This window comes from Phyllobates terribilis, unplaced genomic scaffold, assembly GCF_046119375.1.
Source record: "Phyllobates terribilis strain yellow unplaced genomic scaffold, ASM4611937v1 Scaffold_1__5_contigs__length_1240528914, whole genome shotgun sequence".
Classification (NCBI taxonomy): Eukaryota; Metazoa; Chordata; class Amphibia; order Anura; family Dendrobatidae; genus Phyllobates; species Phyllobates terribilis.
Window position 1 is genome coordinate 723814425 of NW_027362761.1, and position 20334 is coordinate 723834758.

Consider the following 20334-nt stretch of genomic DNA (forward strand, 5'->3'; position numbering starts at 1 on the left):
ACATTTCAAGGGAGTGTTATCAATTGCAATCACAGAAATAGGTGATGACAAAGGTTTGGATTTCAATTTAAGGTTTTCCAAAAACCTTTTATCAATCACATTAATTGTTGAACCACAAACCACAAATACCTGAAATTCAATCAAATTTTACTGCAAAGTAGTACTCCCAGAAAGGAATACTCCTGCAGATCGTAAACAAGCTATACGGGCGTAACTGACTTTTTTTTTTTCTTTACTTAAACGAAGCTCACAATACTTAATCAAATGGTCAGCTTTACCACAATAAAGACACAATCCCTCGGCGAACCTCCGGTCTCTTTCCTGAGAGGAGAGCGACTTCGCCCCAACCTCCATCGGTTTTCCGCCGTCTGAGCAGATTTTCTGAGGACTAGGACCTGACATTACAGAAGTCTTTACCTCATTCACCCTGGACCTCAGTCTCCTGTCCACGGGAACAGCTAACTGCATGGCAACCTGCAGAGTCTCAGGTGCAGGGAATGCAATTAGCAAATCCTTAACCCTTTCACTCAGACCAGCAAGAAATAAACATTTCAGCGCAGGATCATTCCATAAGACTTCTGAAGCCCATCTCCTGAAGTGTGTGCAATAATTTTCAACATCACCTGACCCCTGATTCAAACGCCTGAGTTCTGCCTCAGCAGATGAGACTCAGTCAGAATCATCATATAATAGACCCATAGCAGAAAAAAAAAATTCTACAGACCTTAAACACGGATCATTAGGTTGGAGAGAAAAGGCCCACCCCTGTGGTTCATTGTGCAAAAGTGACATAATAAAACCAATGCGCTGTGATTCATTCCCAGAGGAACTTGGTCTCAAACGAAAATACAACAAACAAGCAATTTTAAAGGAAAAAAAATCTTGCTGTTTACCATAAAAAACATCAGGCATTCCTACCTTGGGTTCAACAAAATGCGCTCCAGAACAGCTACTCACGTGTTGCTGAAGCTCAGCCACCTCCGGAGACAATCCCTGCAGGCGTTGAGCCAAATCCTGGACAGAAACCATACTGATCCCCGAATTTCTTTCCTTTTAGTTTTTTGGGCTGGACTTACTGTTATGATCTGCAATATGTACTACGGAAAGATAGGGGAAAGCTGTCCCTACAGTAAGACTAAGCTGAATCCCTACGATGTAGCGGGCTGCCTGTTCCTAGCAAACAGACCAGCCTTAGTCCTCGGCTAGATTGAACGAAGACCTATAGCATTAAGGGAGGGGTCCCTAAAAGAACTAAGGACTGGGACAAAAATGGGACACCTCCTAAACAGAGAAGTTGTGGCAGAACACAAAAAGACAAACTGACAAAAAGGTACTAGAGGTCCCAGAAGGACCAAGCGAACTGACAGAGAAAGGCACCGAAGCACCAGGCTAGAGAAACAGTCAAACACTGAAGTCCAGCACAGCCAGGAAGGCGGAGCTGGAATATAAAGGCAGATGGTCACGTGACCGCAAAACACAAAATGAAAAAAACAGGAGGGTTCTAACACTAATATCAGCTCCCAGTGGTCGGCTTTCCCTCTGCTGGCTATAAAAATAACGCGGGAGCCCACGCCAATTTTTAAAAAAATTTTAGGCTCTGGGCCGGTGATCCGGATGTAACAGCTCTTTGGACACATATTTTTGGCTACGTCCAAAACATTGCATTCTATTGAACGCAGGTAAATCCGCATGTGTTCACTGAACCATGCATATTTACCGCATTCAATACATTCTAGTGGTCAAATTTCTGTTGCGGAGACTAGCAACTCCGCAAGAGAATTTGATATGCTGCAGTCCTGAAAGACACGCCGCATGTCAGTGTCGACGGGTGATCTGCAGCCTGCGATGCACGCATAGTGGACATGAGATTTCTAGAGATCCCATCCACAATGCTGTAACATCTGGATGCTGCGGGTTTGATGCTGTATAAACAAGCAGCATCAAACCTGCAGTGGATCCTGACCATGGCCACGTACCCAAACTCACCCGCAGCATGTCACTTTCTGCAGCAGACACGCTAGTCTCCGCTGCAGACTTTGACCGATTGAAGTGTCATATTATATGCAGTGAATTCACATGTACCGAGAACAAAAGTGCGGCATTAGAACACGGCGTTTTGAACGCAGCAAAAATATGCTGTGTCCAAAGCACTGCTTCTTGCTGTTCGTGGGGACGTAATAATAGCCAGGGACCATGTTAATGGCACCTCCCTAGGCTAAAAATAGCGACTCACAGCTGCCCCAGAAACTACATGAATGGAAATGCTAATGACATTGGGCGAATGGGATTAGCTGACACCTAGCTCTTTTGTTTGTTGATGACAAGGTTTCAATCAGACCCTTTCATCACCAAACCTAATTAAAGTAAAGTAAAGAGTTAAATAAACACACAGACGCAGAACAAGCACTTTATTTGAAATACAACAGACACGTTCTTTAATCATTTAAACTAACCAATATACTCACCCCAGTTCTGACGGTAATCCAAGGGTTTTAAGCAATGTCCAACCAAATAACTTTATTTAGCTCCAAAAAGCATTCATTGATGTACAAAAACGTTTCAAAAAACGCTTCAAAAACCGTATCAAAAATGCATCAAAAAACGCGGCAAAAGCGCGGCAACAATGCATGGTTTTTCTGCAGCGTTTTTCCTGCCAAAGAGATGCAGAAACGCTCAGGAAATTTCTGCTTCAAATCCTGAACGTGCGCACATAGCCTAAAACTTTTTTCTTTTTCTTTTGCCTCAATTGCAGAGATATTAGGAATCAAAGTATTCTGAAAGGTCTAGATGAGACAAATGTGTACATATAGGGCAGTACAGTAAGGAAAAAGATAAAGGTGAGGGTGATGGTAGTGCTCACCTGTAGAGGTTGTGTTAGAACTCAACACCTGTAGAAGCCTGATGTGCCATAACTGCAGCCCTGTGTCTGGAGGAGAGTATCGTCCAGATATCAGTTTATCAAAGAGAATATTTTGGTGTGCGGGCTGCGCTCACGTAAAGGATGAGATCCGGAGAGTATAAGCAAGGTTTTATATTCACACCAATGCGTTTGGGCGGCGCCTTTCTCAAATGAAAAAAACAAGTGTCAGGCATTGGTGTGAGTAAAAAAAAGCTTGCTTATTTTCTCTGGATCTAATCATTTACATGTACAAAGCCCGCACATTGTGATAATCTCCACTTTGCCAATAAAAGTATTTGGCACCTAATAAGTTAACTTTTGTTAATTCCGAGTGGGTATTATCAGATAGCAACTCATACATGGAAAAATAAGTGCACACCCCCAGTGAAAACACCCAGTTGGACTTAACTAAAGTTAACTCATTAGGTGCCAAATACTTTGATTGCTAATAACTCCACAACGGAAAGGTGAAATAAAAAAAAAAGTTTTATTCAACTCTACAGCCAATATTACATTGTGTGTCCAGTTCAACATGAAAAAATTGATCAAAGGTCCTCTTCACACTACCTCATCTTTTGCCATTGTCACTTTTTCTTTTACCATACATTTTGTACAATGCTATAATTAACTTTTAACAATGTTTTCAATCCCAATTATTCAAACTTTACTACAAATAATGTAATAAGAAAAGCTAGGCAGGTTCAGCCACACACTCACATTGTAGGTTACTCAGATGCTGTGACTGTTCCACTTTCTAAACATATAGATTCTTCTTTGACTCAAGATGTTGGAGAAGGGCCCCCTGCATCTCTGTTAACTCAGATACTGGCCACCACCGTACAAGGTATGGTAATCTGCTCAATAAACTGGGATAGCCCATGTGATGTCATACAGTATCTGTGGGGCATTATGGGGAAGCCCACATGGCCACGCATAACCTCAGTAACCAGTTCTCTGATGCTTCAGCAGTATGGGAAATTGTGCCAGGCAATTTCTTTTTCTCAGTCCTTGCAAAAGGAATCTCAAAATGTTTGAATTCACTTGAAACCTTGAATCTCAGGAAATTCAACTCAAAGTCGATCCTCCACGGATCACTAATATACATTGGGTGAAATAAATATTGAACACATCACCAATTTTCTAAGTAAATTTATTTGTAAAGGTGCTATTGACATGAAATTGTCACCAGATGTTGGTAACAACTAGTGTTGAGTGAGTATGTTCTGTTAACCCTTTCACCGAGTATGCTCGGGCCGAGCTCCGAGTATTTACAGCTGCTCTGTGATATGTTTGAATCGCTCCCGGGTGCATGATTTGCGACTGTTCGACAGTTTTAATACATGTGAGGAATGTCTATTTCTTACACATTCCTCACATGTAATAAAGCCGTTAAATAGTTGCAAATCATGCACACGGGACCGATTCAAACATATCACCGAGCAGCTGTAAATACTCGGAGCTCGGCCCGAGCATACTCGGAACAGAACATACTCGCTCAACACTAGTAACAACCCATCCAATCCACACAGGCAAATAAATAAAACTTTAGATATCCATAAATTAAAGGGGTATTCCCATCTCCAATATCCTATCCCAATATGTAGTGCATGTAATAATAATAATATTATTAGCAAATACCTCCAATTAGAAATATAGTATAGTTTTTCTGATTCGCTAGGTCTCTTTCCTCATGTGCAGGACATTGCAAGACCTTAGGAATACATGGTTACGACCACTGATATAGTGACAGATAGTTAGCTAGTTGCTAGTGGTGGTAACCATTGATACCTAAGGTCCTGCAATGCCTGCACATGAGGAAATAGACATAGCGAATCAGAAGACTATACTATATTTCTAATTGAAGGTACTTGCTAATATTATTATTATTACACCTACTACATATTCGGATAGGATCTTGGAGATAGGAATACCCCTTTAAGTTATGTGTAATAATTAGTGATGAGCGAACATGCTTGCCAATACTCGGTACTCGCCCGAGCATCACGATGCTCGACAAGCTCGGTGAGTATTTCCGGGTTGCTCGGGCAGGAACTCGGGTCCCCGCCCTGCACGTTTGGCGCTCTTTAGAGAGCCAAAGAACATGCAGGGATTGCTTGCCATGCACTGCAATGCCGTAGCCATGTTGGTTGTGGGCATTACAGTGATTGGCTGGCTGCATAGCATCATTGGGTCTATATAAGACCTGGTGCCGCTATGCTTGTCACAGTCTACCCCAGAAACAGGCAGAGTAGGGAGAGCTGCTGCTGAGTCAGGGAGAGATTTGCTTGTTTATAGTTAGTATAGGTATTCCACAGCATATCTATATATCCATCTGAACTAGCAGTCCTTCTGAGGACTAATCCAGCTGCATATATTCAGTGGTGATAGCAGGAGTTAGGCAGGCAAGCAGGGTATGTGGCAGACTGCAGTGCATATAGCACAAGAGGGTCCATTGTAAGTTCTGTCTGCTGCTGTTGTTCCAAATATTTGTAGACATAGCCCCAGATATCAGGGGCCAGGGCAATTTCTTTTTTGATCTTAATTCTGGTTATTTGCCTAAAAAGCAAGGCAGGCAGGGTATGTTACAGACTGCAGTGCATACAGCACAAGAGGGTCCACTGCATGTTCTGACTGATCCTGTTATTACAGATATTTGTAGACATAGCCCCAGGTATCAGGGGCCAGGGATATATTTTTTATCTTAATCCTGATTATTTGCTTAAAAAGCAATCCAGAATACACTATTTTTCTGCTCCATTTGCTTGTTAGCACTGCAGAATACAGCCAGATCTTTTTCGTATTACAGTGATAAAAATCCAGAAATTTGAACTGAACGTGGAAAATATTGGCCTCCCTTTCCATTTTGTTGCAGTGTGTCAGTGAAGCTATTCACATGAGATCGCTGTGAAGAATAGTATTAGTAAACTACAGGCCCGTTTTTTAAAACCGTGGTTCTCCGTCAGAGGTATCACATATAATTGCATTCCAAATTCAGACATTTCTGGTCTCCATTTCCATCTTGTTGCAGTGTCGGTGAAGCTATTCACACGAGGTCACTGTGAAGAATAGTATTAATAAACTACAGGCCTGCTTTTTAAAATCGTGGTTCTCAGTCAGACGTATCACATATAACACAAGGTCACTGTGAAGAATAGTATCCTACAGGCCCGCTATTTAAAATTGTGGTTGTCCATCAGACGTATCACATATAACTGCAGTTCAATTCCAGCCATTTATAGTGAACGTGGAAAATGTTGTCATCCATTTAAAACGCGCAAGATGCGTGGCTAGGGACGGGGAAGTGGACATTATGGTGCATGCAGAGGCCGAGGCCCTGGGCAAGCTGAAATTGTGCCACAACAAACACCCACATCTTGTTGCTCGACCTTCCTGTCCCTATTACTAGGGGACCACAGAACACCACTATTGAACACAGAGCAGTGGCAAAAGGTTGTTGGTTGAATAGCAGAAAAGGCTTCCAGTCACTTTGCCACCACCAACACCACCCTGTCTTCCACATGCTCAAGTCTCAGTAGCCGTGAGTCTGGACCACATATTCCTCACTCTGGTCCTCCTTCCTCCCACCGTGCCGAGTGCCCAGAGACAATTGATCCCACACTTGGATACTCAGAAGAGCTGTCCACTTTTCCATTTATAGATTCGAGCCCCTCGCCCGGCCAGCTTCAAGCGGGTGAAGAGGAGAACATGTTTAGCGATGCCCAAATATTTGAGCAGCCACGGTTCCACGAAGGCAACAGTGGGAAAGTGCAATTACTGTCGCAAGAGGTAGATGATAATAAGACACAATTGCCAGAAAGTCAGGAGGAGGACCAGGGTGTGGAAGTGGAAGACGAGGTGGTGGATGATATAGTAACTGACGCAACCTGGCAGGGGGACATGCAGAGCGAGGACAGCAGCACACGGGGAGGGAGGCATAGCACCACAATAGGCAGGAAGAAGCAGTGTGGTGGCCACAGACACAAGGCGGGAAAGCATTCCCTGTAACACCAACACTGCAGAAGTTGCGAGAACAACTGTTAGGTAATCCCGAGTCTGGTTGTTTTTTAAAGACTCTGCATATAACCCCAAAAAGGCCACTTGCGCCACCTGCCAGGCCAGCATCAGCAGGGTAGCAAAACTACCAGCATGACCACCATCAGCAAGATCAGGCACATAGCAGCAAAGCACCCAACTAAGTGGGCTGAACCCCAGGGTCCAGAAACAGTGTCTGTGGGTGACACCACTGCTTCTTCCGCTGTTGTGCATGCACGCCAATCCCCTGTCCATGGTGCATGCGAAGATGCCTCCCGTCCTGCACCTGTCATTGCACACTCTCAACTAGCACCATCAGCAAGCACATCCACATCCTTGTTCCAGCACAGCGTTCAGTTGTCCCTACCCCAGTCCTTGGAACGCAAGCGCAAATACGCAGCCAGCACAACACAGGTCACACTACAAAATTCACACATTTTGAGAATGCTTGCTCTCGAAATGTTGCCTTTTAGGCTCGTGGAGACGGAAGCTTTCTGCAACCTGATGGCAGCGGCCATCCCTCGGTACTCAGCTGCCACTATTTCTCCTGGTGTGCCGTCCCCGCATTACACAAGCACGTGTCCCTCAACATTAGCCGTGCCCTCAACAACGCAGTTACTGGGAAATTCCTTCTAACCACAGACATGTGGACAAGTGCTTGTAGGCAGGGACAGTACATCTCGCTGATGGCACTACAGCTTCCGACCCCCTTGTCGTGCTTCAGCAGTGTTTGCAGCTTCCAGCTCTCCGAATAGTGTGCAATGACCCCACGCATTTGAACTCTACATTGCAGATGTTGGGAAGGATTTGTGAGCAGAAGAGAGCAGTTGTTGACTACTAGCATCAACACGGCCGTCGGTATTCAGGTCATACTCCACACATAAGACCTCAGGAGTGGACATAGATGTCAGACATCTGTACCATCCTCCAAAACTTTGAGGACTCCACCAAGATGGAGAGCGGCGATGACACCATAATTAACATCACCATCCCTCTTCTCTGTCTTCTGAAATGCTCTCTGCTCACAATTAAAGAGAATGCATTGCAGGCGGAGCACGATGAGATGGAGCAAGGAACCATACAGGGTGATTGCACACAGCCCAGCCTCATCTTATCCCAACATGGATTGGGTGATAATGAGGAAGAGGAAGGGGAGGAGGAGGAAGAACAGGAGCTATTTTTCTGCGCTATAGACTATCTGCACAACTGTCATACCATCTGATCAGCGTGGATGGGCTGAGAACAGGGAGGAGGAGGAGGATGGGGAGGAGAGCATGGTCAGTCATTCTCTTGGTGAGGACACTGAAGTCTTACTTGTTAGCAGTCTGGCACACATGGCTGAGTTTATGTTACGCTGCCTTTCCCGTGACCCTCGCGTTGTCCAAATTTTGGGTGACAGTCATTACTGGTTGGTGACACTTCTAGACCCAAGCTGCAATGAGAACTTTCTGTCTCTTATTCTCGCGCTGGACAGGCCTAATAAAATGGAGCAGTACCATAAGGCCCTTGTTGCGGAATTCTTAAAAAAATTCCCATCTGAAAACGCTGGCGGCAGAGGTCACAGTTCGTTGGACAACCTTCCATCGCACAGGCCTTGTAGCATGGGGTACTCTCACAAGGAGGGGAAAGTTTGGGAAGGTGCTGAAAGAGTACCTTGCCAACCGTACCAACATCCTCAGTGATTCCTCTGTGCCTTATAATTAATGGGTATCCAAGCTGGACACGTGGCATGAACTGGCTCTCTACGCCTTGGAGGATTTTTTGGGAGGTCTAACTCTATTCCCATGCACCTCTGTCTTCACACCCAGACATGGGTATAGGCTTCCTGATTTTGTCTATTTGCTCTTTTCCTCCTCCTTCTCCTCATCCTCATCCTCCACTATCATATCACCACCATATCTACCATATCACCATATCTACGTATCTTGCAAGGGGCATTGGAGTGCCTCCAAATTTTTGGCAGCCGTTGCATTCACTGCATAGGCAAACAGTATGGGAGACCCACTTCCTATTAATGGGAACATTTTTTTCAGGAGGCCCTCCTCTACGTCTCTTTCAAGGGGCATTGGAGTGCCTCAAAATTTTTGGCAGCCGTTGCAGTCACTGCATACGCAAGAACAGTATGGGAGACCCGCTCCTTTCAAATGGGAACATGTCATTACTGTGACCCACCTCTATGTGTCTTTAAATTGTTATTGTTTTTTTTTCAAAATTTTGGCAGCCATTGTACTCACTGCATACCCTATAACTGTATAGGAGACTCACTCCTTTCTAATGGGAACATGTCATTACTGTGGCCCACTTCTATGTCTTTAAATTGTTATTGGGGTTTTTCACAAAATTTGGTACCTGTTATACTCACTGCATACCCTATAACTGTATAGCAGAACCGCTCTATTCTAGGAACATGTTGTTACTGAGGCCCACCTCTATGTGTCTATAAATTGGTATTAGGGTTTTTCCCAAATTTTGGCAGCCCCCGCAGTCACAGTATGGGCATTACCACTATAGGAGACCCACTCCTTTCTAATGGGAAAATTTTTTTTTTACTGAGGCTGTCCTCCATGTCTCTTCAAAGGGATATTGGGATGCGTCCCAATTTTTGGCAGCCCTTGCAGTCACTGCATACGCAATAACAGGATAGGAGACCCACTCGTTAATAATGGGAGCAACAAAGTATAGCCGGTTGATGGCTCTCTAACAATAGCAAGGGTCGACTGCTGGCCCTTTAAGAATAGTATGGGCTGCCTGATGGCCCTATAAAAATAGGCATTGTGATTTTCAGAGTCCCTCCTTCATAAATGAAACAGGATGTGTCTGATCATGTCTCGCACAGCACATGGCCAGATAAGGTAGTAAAATGTTAAAATGACATTTACTGGTGAATGCAATGCAAAAGTGCAAAAATGCATCAAAAACGCTACGCGTGAACATAGCCCAAGGTGTGGAGGAGCATTTTTGTTTTTTGTTATTTATTTTACCTTATTTACAAGTCATTACCCAGGAAAGGATGTTCCTTAACATTTTTCCCAGGAAAATCCATTTTGGTCTCATTTTTGTATGTTTTATTGTGAGTCCGTAAAAGTGGCATAATACTCTGACAACATTGTTGACAGCAGTGACCTGGGAGTCAGAGATGCTTACAGGGGTCTTACCCATGCTGTTCTCATGTCATTTGAGCACTGTTCCTATCGATATGGGCAATTTTTAGGCCCTTTGCAGACCGCCGGGGAAGGGGGGCTGCCGGAAAAATGCTTGCGTTTCCCATAGACATACAATGTACTCGTTGCTCGGGTCGAGCACTCGAGTATTCCAATTTGATTGACTCGAGTGAGTACCCAAGCATTTTAGTGCTCTCTCATCACTAGTAATAATGAGAAATAACATTGGGAAAAAAGTGGTGAATATGCTTATTGTAATTTGTTTAATGCTTCGTGCATAGCCTTTGTCGGTGATGACAGCTTCAAGACACCTCCTTTATGGAGAAACTAGTCAAGTGCATTGCTCAGGTGTGGTTTTGGCCCATTCTTCCACACAAACACTCTTCAAATCCTGAAGGTTCCGTGGGCTCCTTCTGTGATCACTGAGCTTTAGTTCCTTCCATAAATTTTCTATTGGATTCAGATCCTGTGATTGGCTGCGTCATTCTAGCAGCTTTATTTTCTTTCTCTGAAACCAATTGAGAGTTTCCTTGGCTGTATGTTTGGGATCATTGTCTTGCTGAAATGTTCACCCTCATTTCATCTTCATCATCCTGTAGATTGCAGCAAATTGTTATCAAGAATGTCTCGGTACATTTGTCCATTCATCCTTACTTCAATTACTTGAAGTTTGCCAGTGCCGTATGCAGAAAAACAGCCCCACACAATTATATTTCTACCTCCAAACTTCACTGTTGGTAAGGTTGTTTTGGGGTGATATGAAGTGCCTTTTGGCCTCCAAACATGGTGTGTGTTATGGCATCCAAAGAGTTCAAATTTGGTCTCATCTGATCAGACTATATTCTCTCAGTATTTCACAGGCTTGTCTAAATGTATTTCAGCAAACGTTAAACGTGCTTTTTGTTCAGCAATAGAGTCTTGTGTGGTGAGCGTGCATATAGGCCATGGACGTTGAGTGCATTACTTATAGTTTTCTTTGAAACAATTGTACCTGCTGATTCCAGGTCTTTCTGTGGTTTTCCACAGGTGGTCCTTGGCTCTTCTGGAACTCTTCTGATAATTATTTTCATTCCTCTGCCTGAAATCTTGAGGGGAGCACCTGGTCATGGCCGATTTATGGTGAAATGATGAAAGGTGGAACATTCAGTAGTTTAGAAATTCTTCTGTAACCAATGCCATCAGTATGTTTTGCAACAATAAGGTTGTTAAGGTCTTGAGACAGCTCACTGGTTTTACCCATCATGATTTGTTTCTAGTGTGGCACCTTGGTAATGAGATACCTTTTTATATCCCATCAGTTAAACTAGCTGATATTATTTTTTGCTAAGTGGCAGGATTGCTTTCTAATTACTAGTGTTGAGCCACCCCCGTAGTGTTCGGGTTCGGTTCGGTTCGTCGAACACCGGGATGTTCGAGGAACTGTTCGTCGAACTGTTCGTCGAACACCTTAGAACACCGTCGAACACCGTTAAAACCAATGGCAGGCAAACAAAAACACATAGAAACACATAGAAAACACCTGCAAAGGTGTCCAAAAGCTGACAAACTGCTCAGAAGACACTCTCTTTAAAAAAGCCGGCCGGCAAATTCAGCAGCGGCATACACCGGTACCCGACAATTTAGACAAGAAGGAATAGAGCATCACACATAGATTAGATAGATAGAAACATGTCAGTCACACATATAAGAAGCACAGTGACAGTGTTGGTTACTGCACTTGTCATTTAGTGTAAAGGATTTATTAAAAAAAATATTAGTGTTTTCATGCACCGTCTCTTTAAAAAAGCCGGCCGGCAATTCAGCATCTGTACCCGACAATTTAGAACAGAAAGAATAGAGCTTCACACATAGATTAGATAGATAGAAACATGTCAGTCACATATATAATAAGTACAGTGATAGTGTTGCTTACTGTACTTGTCATTTAGTGTAAAGGATTTATTTAAAAAAATAATAGTGTTTTCATGCACTGTCTCTTTAAAAAAGCCGGCCGGCAATTCAGCAGCGGTACCCGACAATTTAGAACAGAAAGATAGAGCATCACACATAGATTAGATAGATAGAAACATGTCAGTCACATATATATGAAGTACAGTGATAGTGTTGGTTACTGTACTTGTCATTTAGTATTAAAATAAAGGATTTATTATTAAAAAAAATTGGCGTGGGGTTCCCCTTAATTTTAGGCTCTAGCGGAGGTTAAGCAGACGGCTGGGGCAGATGTTTGAAGCCTGGGAAGGGGGTAATACCCACGGAGCTTCCCAGGCTACTAATATCAGCCCCCAGCTGAATACATAGCCTTTACTAGCTATTAAAATGGGGGACCCCCCAAAAAAAATGACGTGGGGTCCCCCCTAATTTAATAGCTAGCAAAGGCTAGGCAGACAGCTGGGGGCTGATATTAATAGCCCAGGAAGGGAGCCATGAATATTGGCCCCCTCCCAGGCTAGAAACACCAGCCGTCAGCCGCCCCAGAAATGGCGCATTCATAGGATGCGCCAATTCTGGCACTTAGCCTCGCTCTTCCACGCTGCCCTGGTGCGGTGGCAGGGGGTAATAGGGTTGGGGTTGATGTCAGCTTATAATGCCAGCTGACATCAAGCCCAGGTTAGTAATGGAGAGGCGTCTATAAGACACCCCCATTACTAACCCCATAGTCAAAGTTAAAAAAAACACAAACACCCAGAATAAAGTCCTTTAATTGAAATAAAGACACAATCCTTTATTGTTCTAAATTAAACCATACTTACCATCACGCCCATTCCAGCTGAAGCCAACGATCTCCTGCAATAAAAGAAAAATAATAAAGCAACCTCATCCTTACCTTTCCATGGTTCCCACGACAGCTTCAGCTCTGCTACATCGAGATGACAGGCTGGACCGCAGCAGAACGCTGCCATCCAGCCTCTCATCCCGCAGACACTGAGAAGCGCAGGCTTGCTTGCGCTGCTCAGCGTCTCTCTGTGACGACATCCAGATGAGCCGAGTTCATGTCCAATGAACTCGGCTCACCTCATGCACGTCACTGACAGCGTGGGAAAATTCTCACGCTGAAGCGGTGAGTGCAGGAGAATTCTCCCACGCTGTCAGTGACGTGCATAAGGTGAGCTGAGTTCATTGGACATGAACTCGGCTCCTCTGGATGTCGTCACAGAGAGACGCTGAGCAGCGCAAGCAAGCCTGCGCTTCTCAGTGTCTGCGGGATGACAGGCTGGATGGCAGCGTTCTGCTGCGGTCCAGCCTGTCATCTCGATGTAGCAGAGCTGAAGCTGTCATGGGAACCATGGAAAGGTAAGGATGATGTTGCTTTATTATTTTTCTTTTATTGCAGGAGATCGTTGGCTTCAGCTGGAATGGGTGTGATGGTAAGTATGGTTTAATTTAGAACAATAAAGAATTGTGTCTTTATTTCAATTAAAGGACTTTATTCTGGGTGTTGTGTTTTTTTTAAATACTTTACTAGAAATTCATGGCGGTCATGTCTAATACTGGCGTGACCCCATGAATTTTGGGCTTGGGGCCAGCTGATAATACCAAGCTGGCCCTAACCCCTTTATTACCCAGTGAGCCACCGCACCAGGGCCCTGGATGAGTTGGGTACAGCGCCAGAAGATGGCGCTTCTATGAACGCGCCATTTTCCGGGGTGGCTGCGGACTGCAATTTGCAGCGGGGGGGGGGCCCAGAAAGCTTGGGCCTCCCTGCGCTGCAGATTCCAGCCCCCAGCTGCCTAGTTGTACCTGGCTGGACACAAAAATAGGGCGAAGCCCCACGTACTTTTTTTTTAATTATTTCATGAAATTCATGAAATAATTAAGAAAAAAAGGCCTTCCCTATATTGTTGTGTCCGGCCAGGTACAAATAGGCAGCTGGTGGTTGGGGGCAGCCCGTTCCTGCCTGCTGTACCTGGCTGGACACAAATATAGTGCGAAGCCCCACTTCAATTTTTTTTAATTATTTCATGAAATTCATGAAATAATTAAGAAAAAAAGGGCTTCCCTATATTGTTGTGTCCGGCCAGGTACAAATAGGCAGCTGGTGGATGGGGGCAGCCCGTTCCTGCCTGCTGTACCTGGCTGGACACTAATATAGTGCGAAGCCCCACTTCAATTTTTTTAAATTATTTCAGGAAATTCATGAAATAATTTAAAAAAAATTGACGTGGGGCTTCGCACTATATTTGTGTCCAGCCAGGTACAGCAGGCAGGAACGGGCTGCCCCCAACCACCAGCTGCCTATTTGTACCTGGCCGGACACAACAATATAGGGAAGCCCTTTTTTTCTTAATTATTTCATGAAATAATTTAAAGAAAATTGACGTGGGGCTTCGCCCTGTTTTTGTGTCCAGCCAGGTACAACTAGGCAGCTGGGGGCTGGAATCCGCAGCGCAGGGAGGCCCAAGCTTTCTGGGCCACCCCCGCTGCAAATTGCAGTCCGCAGCCACCCCGGAAAATGGCGCGTTCATAGAAGCGCCATCTTCTGGCGCTGTACCCAACTCATCCAGGGCCCTGATGCGGTGGCTCACTGGGTAATAAAGGGGTTAGGGCCAGCTTGGCATTATCAGCTGGCCCTAAGCCCGAAATTCATGGGGTCACGCCAATATTAGACATGACCACCATGAATTTCTAGTAAAGTATTTAAAAAAACCACAACACCCAGAAAAAAGTCCTTTAATTGAAATAAACACACAATTCTTTATTGTTCTAAATTAAACCATACTTACCATCACGCCCATTCCAGCTGAAGCCAACGATCTCCTGAAATAAAAGAAAAATAATAAAGCAACATCATCCTTACCTTTCCATGGTTCCCATGACAGCTTCAGCTCTGCTACATCGAGATGACAGGCTGGACCGCAGCAGAACGCTGCCATCCAGCCTGTCATCCCGCAGACACTGAGAAGCGCAGGCTTGCTTGCGCTCCACAGTGTCTCTCTGTGAGGGCATCCAGATGAGCCGAGTTATTGTCCAATGAACTCGGCTCACCTCATGCACGTCACTGACAGCGTGGGAAAATTCTCCTGCACTCAGCGCTTCAGCGTGGGAGAATTCTCACACTGAAGCGCTGAGTTCAGGAGAATTCTCCCACGCTGTCAGTGACGTGCAGGAGGTGAGCTGAGTTCATTGGACATGAGCTCACCTTATGCACGTCACTGACAGCGTGGGAAAATTCTCCTGCACTCAGCGCTTCAGCGTGGGAGAATTCTCACGCTGAAGCGCTGAGTGCAGGAGAATTCTCCCACGCTGTCAGTGACGTGCAGGAGGTGAGCTGAGTTCATTGGACATGAGCTCACCTTATGCACGTCACTGACAGCGTGGGAGAATTCTCCTGCACTCACCGCTTCAGCGTGAGAATTTTCCCACGCTGTCAGTGACGTGCATGAGGTGAGCCGAGTTCATTGGACATGAACTCGGCTCATCTGGATGTCGTCACAGAGAGACGCTGAGCAGCGCAAGCAAGCCTGCGCTTCTCAGTGTCTGCGGGATGAGAGGCTGGATGGCAGCGTTCTGCTGCGGTCCAGCCTGTCATCTCGATGTAGCAGAGCTGAAGCTGTCGTGGGAACCATGGAAAGGTAAGGATGAGGTTGCTTTATTATTTTTCTTTTATTGCAGGAGATCGTTGGCTTCAGCTGGAATGGGCGTGACGGTAAGTATGGTTTAATTTAGAACAATAAAGGATTGTGTCTTTATTTCAATTAAAGGACTTTATTCTGGGTGTTTGTGTTTTTTTTAACTTTGACTATGGGGTTAGTAATGGGGGTGTCTTATAGACGCCTCTCCATTACTAACCTGGGCTTGATGTCAGCTGGCATTATAAGCTGACATCAACCCCAACCCTATTACCCCCTGCCACCGCACCAGGGCAGCGTGGAAGAGCGAGGCTAAGTGCCAGAATTGGCGCATCCTATGAATGCGCCATTTCTGGGGCGGCTGACGGCTGGTGTTTCTAGCCTGGGAGGGGGCCAATATTCATGGCTCCCTTCCTGGGCTATTAATATCAGCCCCCAGCTGTCTGCCTAGCCTTTGCTAGCTATTAAATTAGGGGGGACCCCACGTCATTTTTTTGGGGGGGTCCCCCATTTTAATAGCTAGTAAAGGCTATGTATTCAGCTGGGGGCTGATATTAGTAGCCTGGGAAGCTCCGTGGGTATTACCCCCTTCCCAGGCTTCAAACATCTGCCCCAGCCGTCTGCTTAACCTCCGCTAGAGCCTAAAATTAAGGGGAACCCCACGCCAATTTTTTTAATAATAAATCCTTTATTTTAATACTAAATGACAAGTACAGTAACCAACACTATCACTGTACTTCATATATATGTGACTGACATGTTTCTATCTATCTAATCTATGTGTGAAGCTCTATTCTGTCTGTTATAAATTGTCGGGTACCGCTGCTGAATTGCCGGCCGGCTTTTTTAAAGAGACGGTGCATGAAAACACTATTATTTTTTTTGATAAATCCTTTACGCTAAATGACAAGTACAGTAAGCAGCACTGTCACTGTACTTCATATATATGTGACTGACATGTTTCTATCTATCTAATCTATGTGTGATTCTCTATTCTTTCTATTCTAAATTGTCGGGTACCGCTGCTGAATTGCCGGCTGGCTTTTTTAAAGAGACGATGCATGAAAACACTATTATTTTTTTTGATAAATCCTTTACGCTAAATGACAAGTACAGTAAGCAGCACTTTCACTGTACTTCGTATATATGTGGCTGACATGTTTATATCTATCTAATCTATGTGTGAAGCTCTATTCTTTCGGTTCTAAATTGTCGGGTACAGGTGTATGCCGCTGCTGAATTGCCGGCTTTTCATGTTTCACTGTTGGCACTGTTCCCATCGATTTGGGCAATCACTGTAATGCCACAACCACCATGGCTGTGGCATTACAGTGAGTGGCAGGCAATCCCTGCATGATTGGTGCTCTAAATAGCGCCAGACATGCAGGACACGCTTTTGGTGCACGAACAGTTATCGAACATAACCTCGAACAGCCGAATTTTTTGCAAATCGTTCGGGTTCGTCGAACAACTCGAACACCGCCCAAAACAGCTCGAATTTGAGATTGGCGAACAGTTCTAGTCGAACACCGCTCATCTCTACTAATTACTGATAGATTTCAGTTGGTGCCATGACTTTCCATGGCTTTTTGCACGTCTATCTCTTTGTGTGCTCATCACTTTTTCCCTGTGTCACTTCTAATTATTAGTTACACATAATTTACGGACATCAATGGATTGATTTCTTTGCCAGTATGGATTGGATGGGTTGTTACCGACATCTGTTGAGAATTTCATGTCAATAGCAACTTTAGAAATATATCTACTTAGAAAATTGATGACGTGTTCAATACTTATGTCACTCGCTGTATATATTATAAATTATTATTACAGAAGTTATTACCCATATTACCATATAACATCACTGCAACTTTTCTATACAAAGCATACAGTATGTAATCTCTATATACTTCCATTTTTTATTTTAGGCCTCACATTATAAAATTTATATAGTTTTGTGTGATGTTGTGTTTATGATTCTACATACTTGCATAAATGTTAGTACTAATCGTGCATATTTGTGGTTTGATCCATGTACTGTAGCAATACACCATTGATATTGCACTTTATATATATATTTTATATATGCAGCATTTTTTCCAGGCTTCGTTCACATCCATGTTTTGAATTCCATTTCTCTGTTTCATTCTAAGATAGATACAGAATAAATGTATTATTGACACAACAAGTTGAAATAGACTAGGGGTGAGGCACCTCAGGCCTGCCGGTTGCCCTCGATGACCTTTTATCTGGCCCGTGGGCAGATTCCCGGCGAACTGTAGTGCTTGGGCCGGAAGCTGTATTTTGATGGCCCCCAGCCCATTCATTTCTTCTTGCTTTGTGAGCACACACACTGAGTGTTCGCTACTGAACTCTGAGGCGCGTGCAATAAAAGATTACATCCTGACACCAGTGTTAGTGCCAGGATGTATTTTGTAGGTGGAGTTAGTGCGCAATTTGTACCGTCCCCGAAGGATGGTCTAAATATCCAAATGGTCCTTGGCAGAAAAAAGATTCCCCACCCCCGAACTAAAGGGACCCATTATATTTAATGAGGTCCTTCTGATGTCGTTTGCATCTGATATGTAACGGATTCATCTCTGCAAAAATGTTGTCTCTCTTGTTCCTAGTACAAATGAAAATTAAATTATGAAGCAGATGTTAATAGACATTAAGCTGCAGTTTTGCAAAAGGAGACTAGTTACAAGTTGTATGATATACATTCTGTTCTTACATTATGGTACACTGAATGCAATAAAGTACTGCATGAAATTTCAAGTCAAGATCACACTTAATTAAAGGAGTGATCCAGTGCTTTATATTGTTGCCCTATCTTTAGTGGTGGAACTACAGTATCACATTGTGGCCATTTTACAGTTGACTGAGCTGTGTAGTTCCAATCCAGAAATGATTACCTCCAGCCAGTTCTGTAACCGAGAACAGCTGATCGGCAGGGGTCTTTGGTGCCGTACGCCCATATATCTTATATTGATGACCCATCCTTTGGATAGGCCATCAATGCAAAGCACTGGAAAACCCCTTTAAATTAGTACACATTTGTACAATTTTTGCTAACATCATAATTGTTGACTCTTTGCAATTCGCTAACATTCTTGTTAAATATGGTTCTCTACCTACAGCGAAATTACTATGGATCAAAAAGGCAAGATGTGGTGACTACAGTTGCAATGACAACACCTTTCAAAAGAGGAAGTTTAAATCGCAGATCCAGCTATGCTTTTTCACACAAGGAAGGTTATGCTGATCTTATTACAAAGGGAACAAGTTTACGCAGGTCTAACGCAAATGCTCCAGATCTTCCTGGAGAGGCCACCAAAGAGTGATCAAAGCATAATTCTAATAAAAATACACTTTCATTGGTTATGTGGATTTTATATATTGCTCTCTGGAAAAGGGTTTACTGTGCTTTTTGAGTATTTAACCTGCTTTGGTTCAATTATTATTTTTTTTGTTTTCCTTAGAATTGTGTAGCATGAGTGCATAAATTAGCTTACAATGTATTACTATTTTCTTCATTATGTCCTTACGATGTTAGCTTGCATCACGTTCATGGTCTATCTTTTATAACACCGTCATAGCTCTATGACAACCATGTGCCTATGAACATATTGTTATTACAGTTGCAGAAACTTCATGGATCATCATTTTAAGGTATATTCCCACAAGGCATAAACACAGTTGATCAGGATGGAAAAAACACTATTTTTTACAGTACCACCATTGTGCATGAGATTTTTAGAACTCTCCTGTATACATTGAGGAAAATATCTGCAGTGAAAAAATAAGCTACAAATATTAAAGTGGATTGAAGTCTTTGTAATCGAAAAGGTGATATGTGCACCTCAAGTGAACAATTTCCACAATGATATATGCAGCTATATTTACCAATACAGATGTGCTGTGGCACCATATGTTCTAAGTGAAATAGAACTAGGAGAGTCACTTGTAGAGAAGGATCTGGGTGTACTCGTAGATCACAGACTAAATAACACCATGGAATGTCAATCAGCAGCTTCTAAGACCAGCAAGATATTGTCATGTATTAAAAGAGTTATGAACTCACAGGACGGGGATGTAATGCAATAGTGTGAACTTATCTGGAATATGTAGTTCAATCCTGGGCAGAAGCTCATAGAAAGGATGCCCTGGAGTTGAAAAGGGTACAAAAAAGAGCCTCAAAACTGAAAAACTGACAAAAGTCATTGAGGATCTCTGTTATGAGGAAATATTAAAATAATTAAGTGTATTTACTCTTAAGAAAAGATGATTAAGGGGTGACATGATTAACTTGTACAAGTACATATAGTGGTATGTAAGTTTGCACACCCCTGGTCAAAATTACTGTTATTGTGAACAGTTAAGCAAGTAGAAGATGAAATCATCTGTAAAAAGTCTAAAGTTAAAAATGACACAATTCCTTTGTATTTTAGGCAAAAAAAAAAAGAAAAAAAATATATACCGTATATTTTTCGGACTATAAGACGCACTTTTTTCCTCCAAAATTTTGGAGGAAAGTGGGTGGTGCGTCTTATAGTCCGAATACTATATACATGACTGTGCGTGGTGGTCGGTGTGGGGGAGCAGCAGCTGGGGATCAGCGGGACACAGGAGGCAGCAACTGCCTGCTGCAGCCGACGCTGTGCCCGCTACTAAA

General features: G+C 43.6%; 1 protein-coding gene across 1 annotated transcript in view; it reads left to right on the forward strand.

Moving 5' to 3' along the window:
• Positions 1–20038, forward strand: part of ATP8B3 (ATPase phospholipid transporting 8B3) — a 1018530-nt gene extending 998492 nt beyond the window's left edge. Inside the window, exon 28 of the mRNA XM_073686335.1 lies at positions 18800–20038. Within this exon, the coding sequence (XP_073542436.1) occupies positions 18800–19003 (204 nt within the window). The 3' untranslated portion in view covers positions 19004–20038. The remainder of the gene's footprint in view (positions 1–18799) is intronic.
• The last annotated feature ends 296 nt before the right edge of the window (positions 20039–20334 follow it).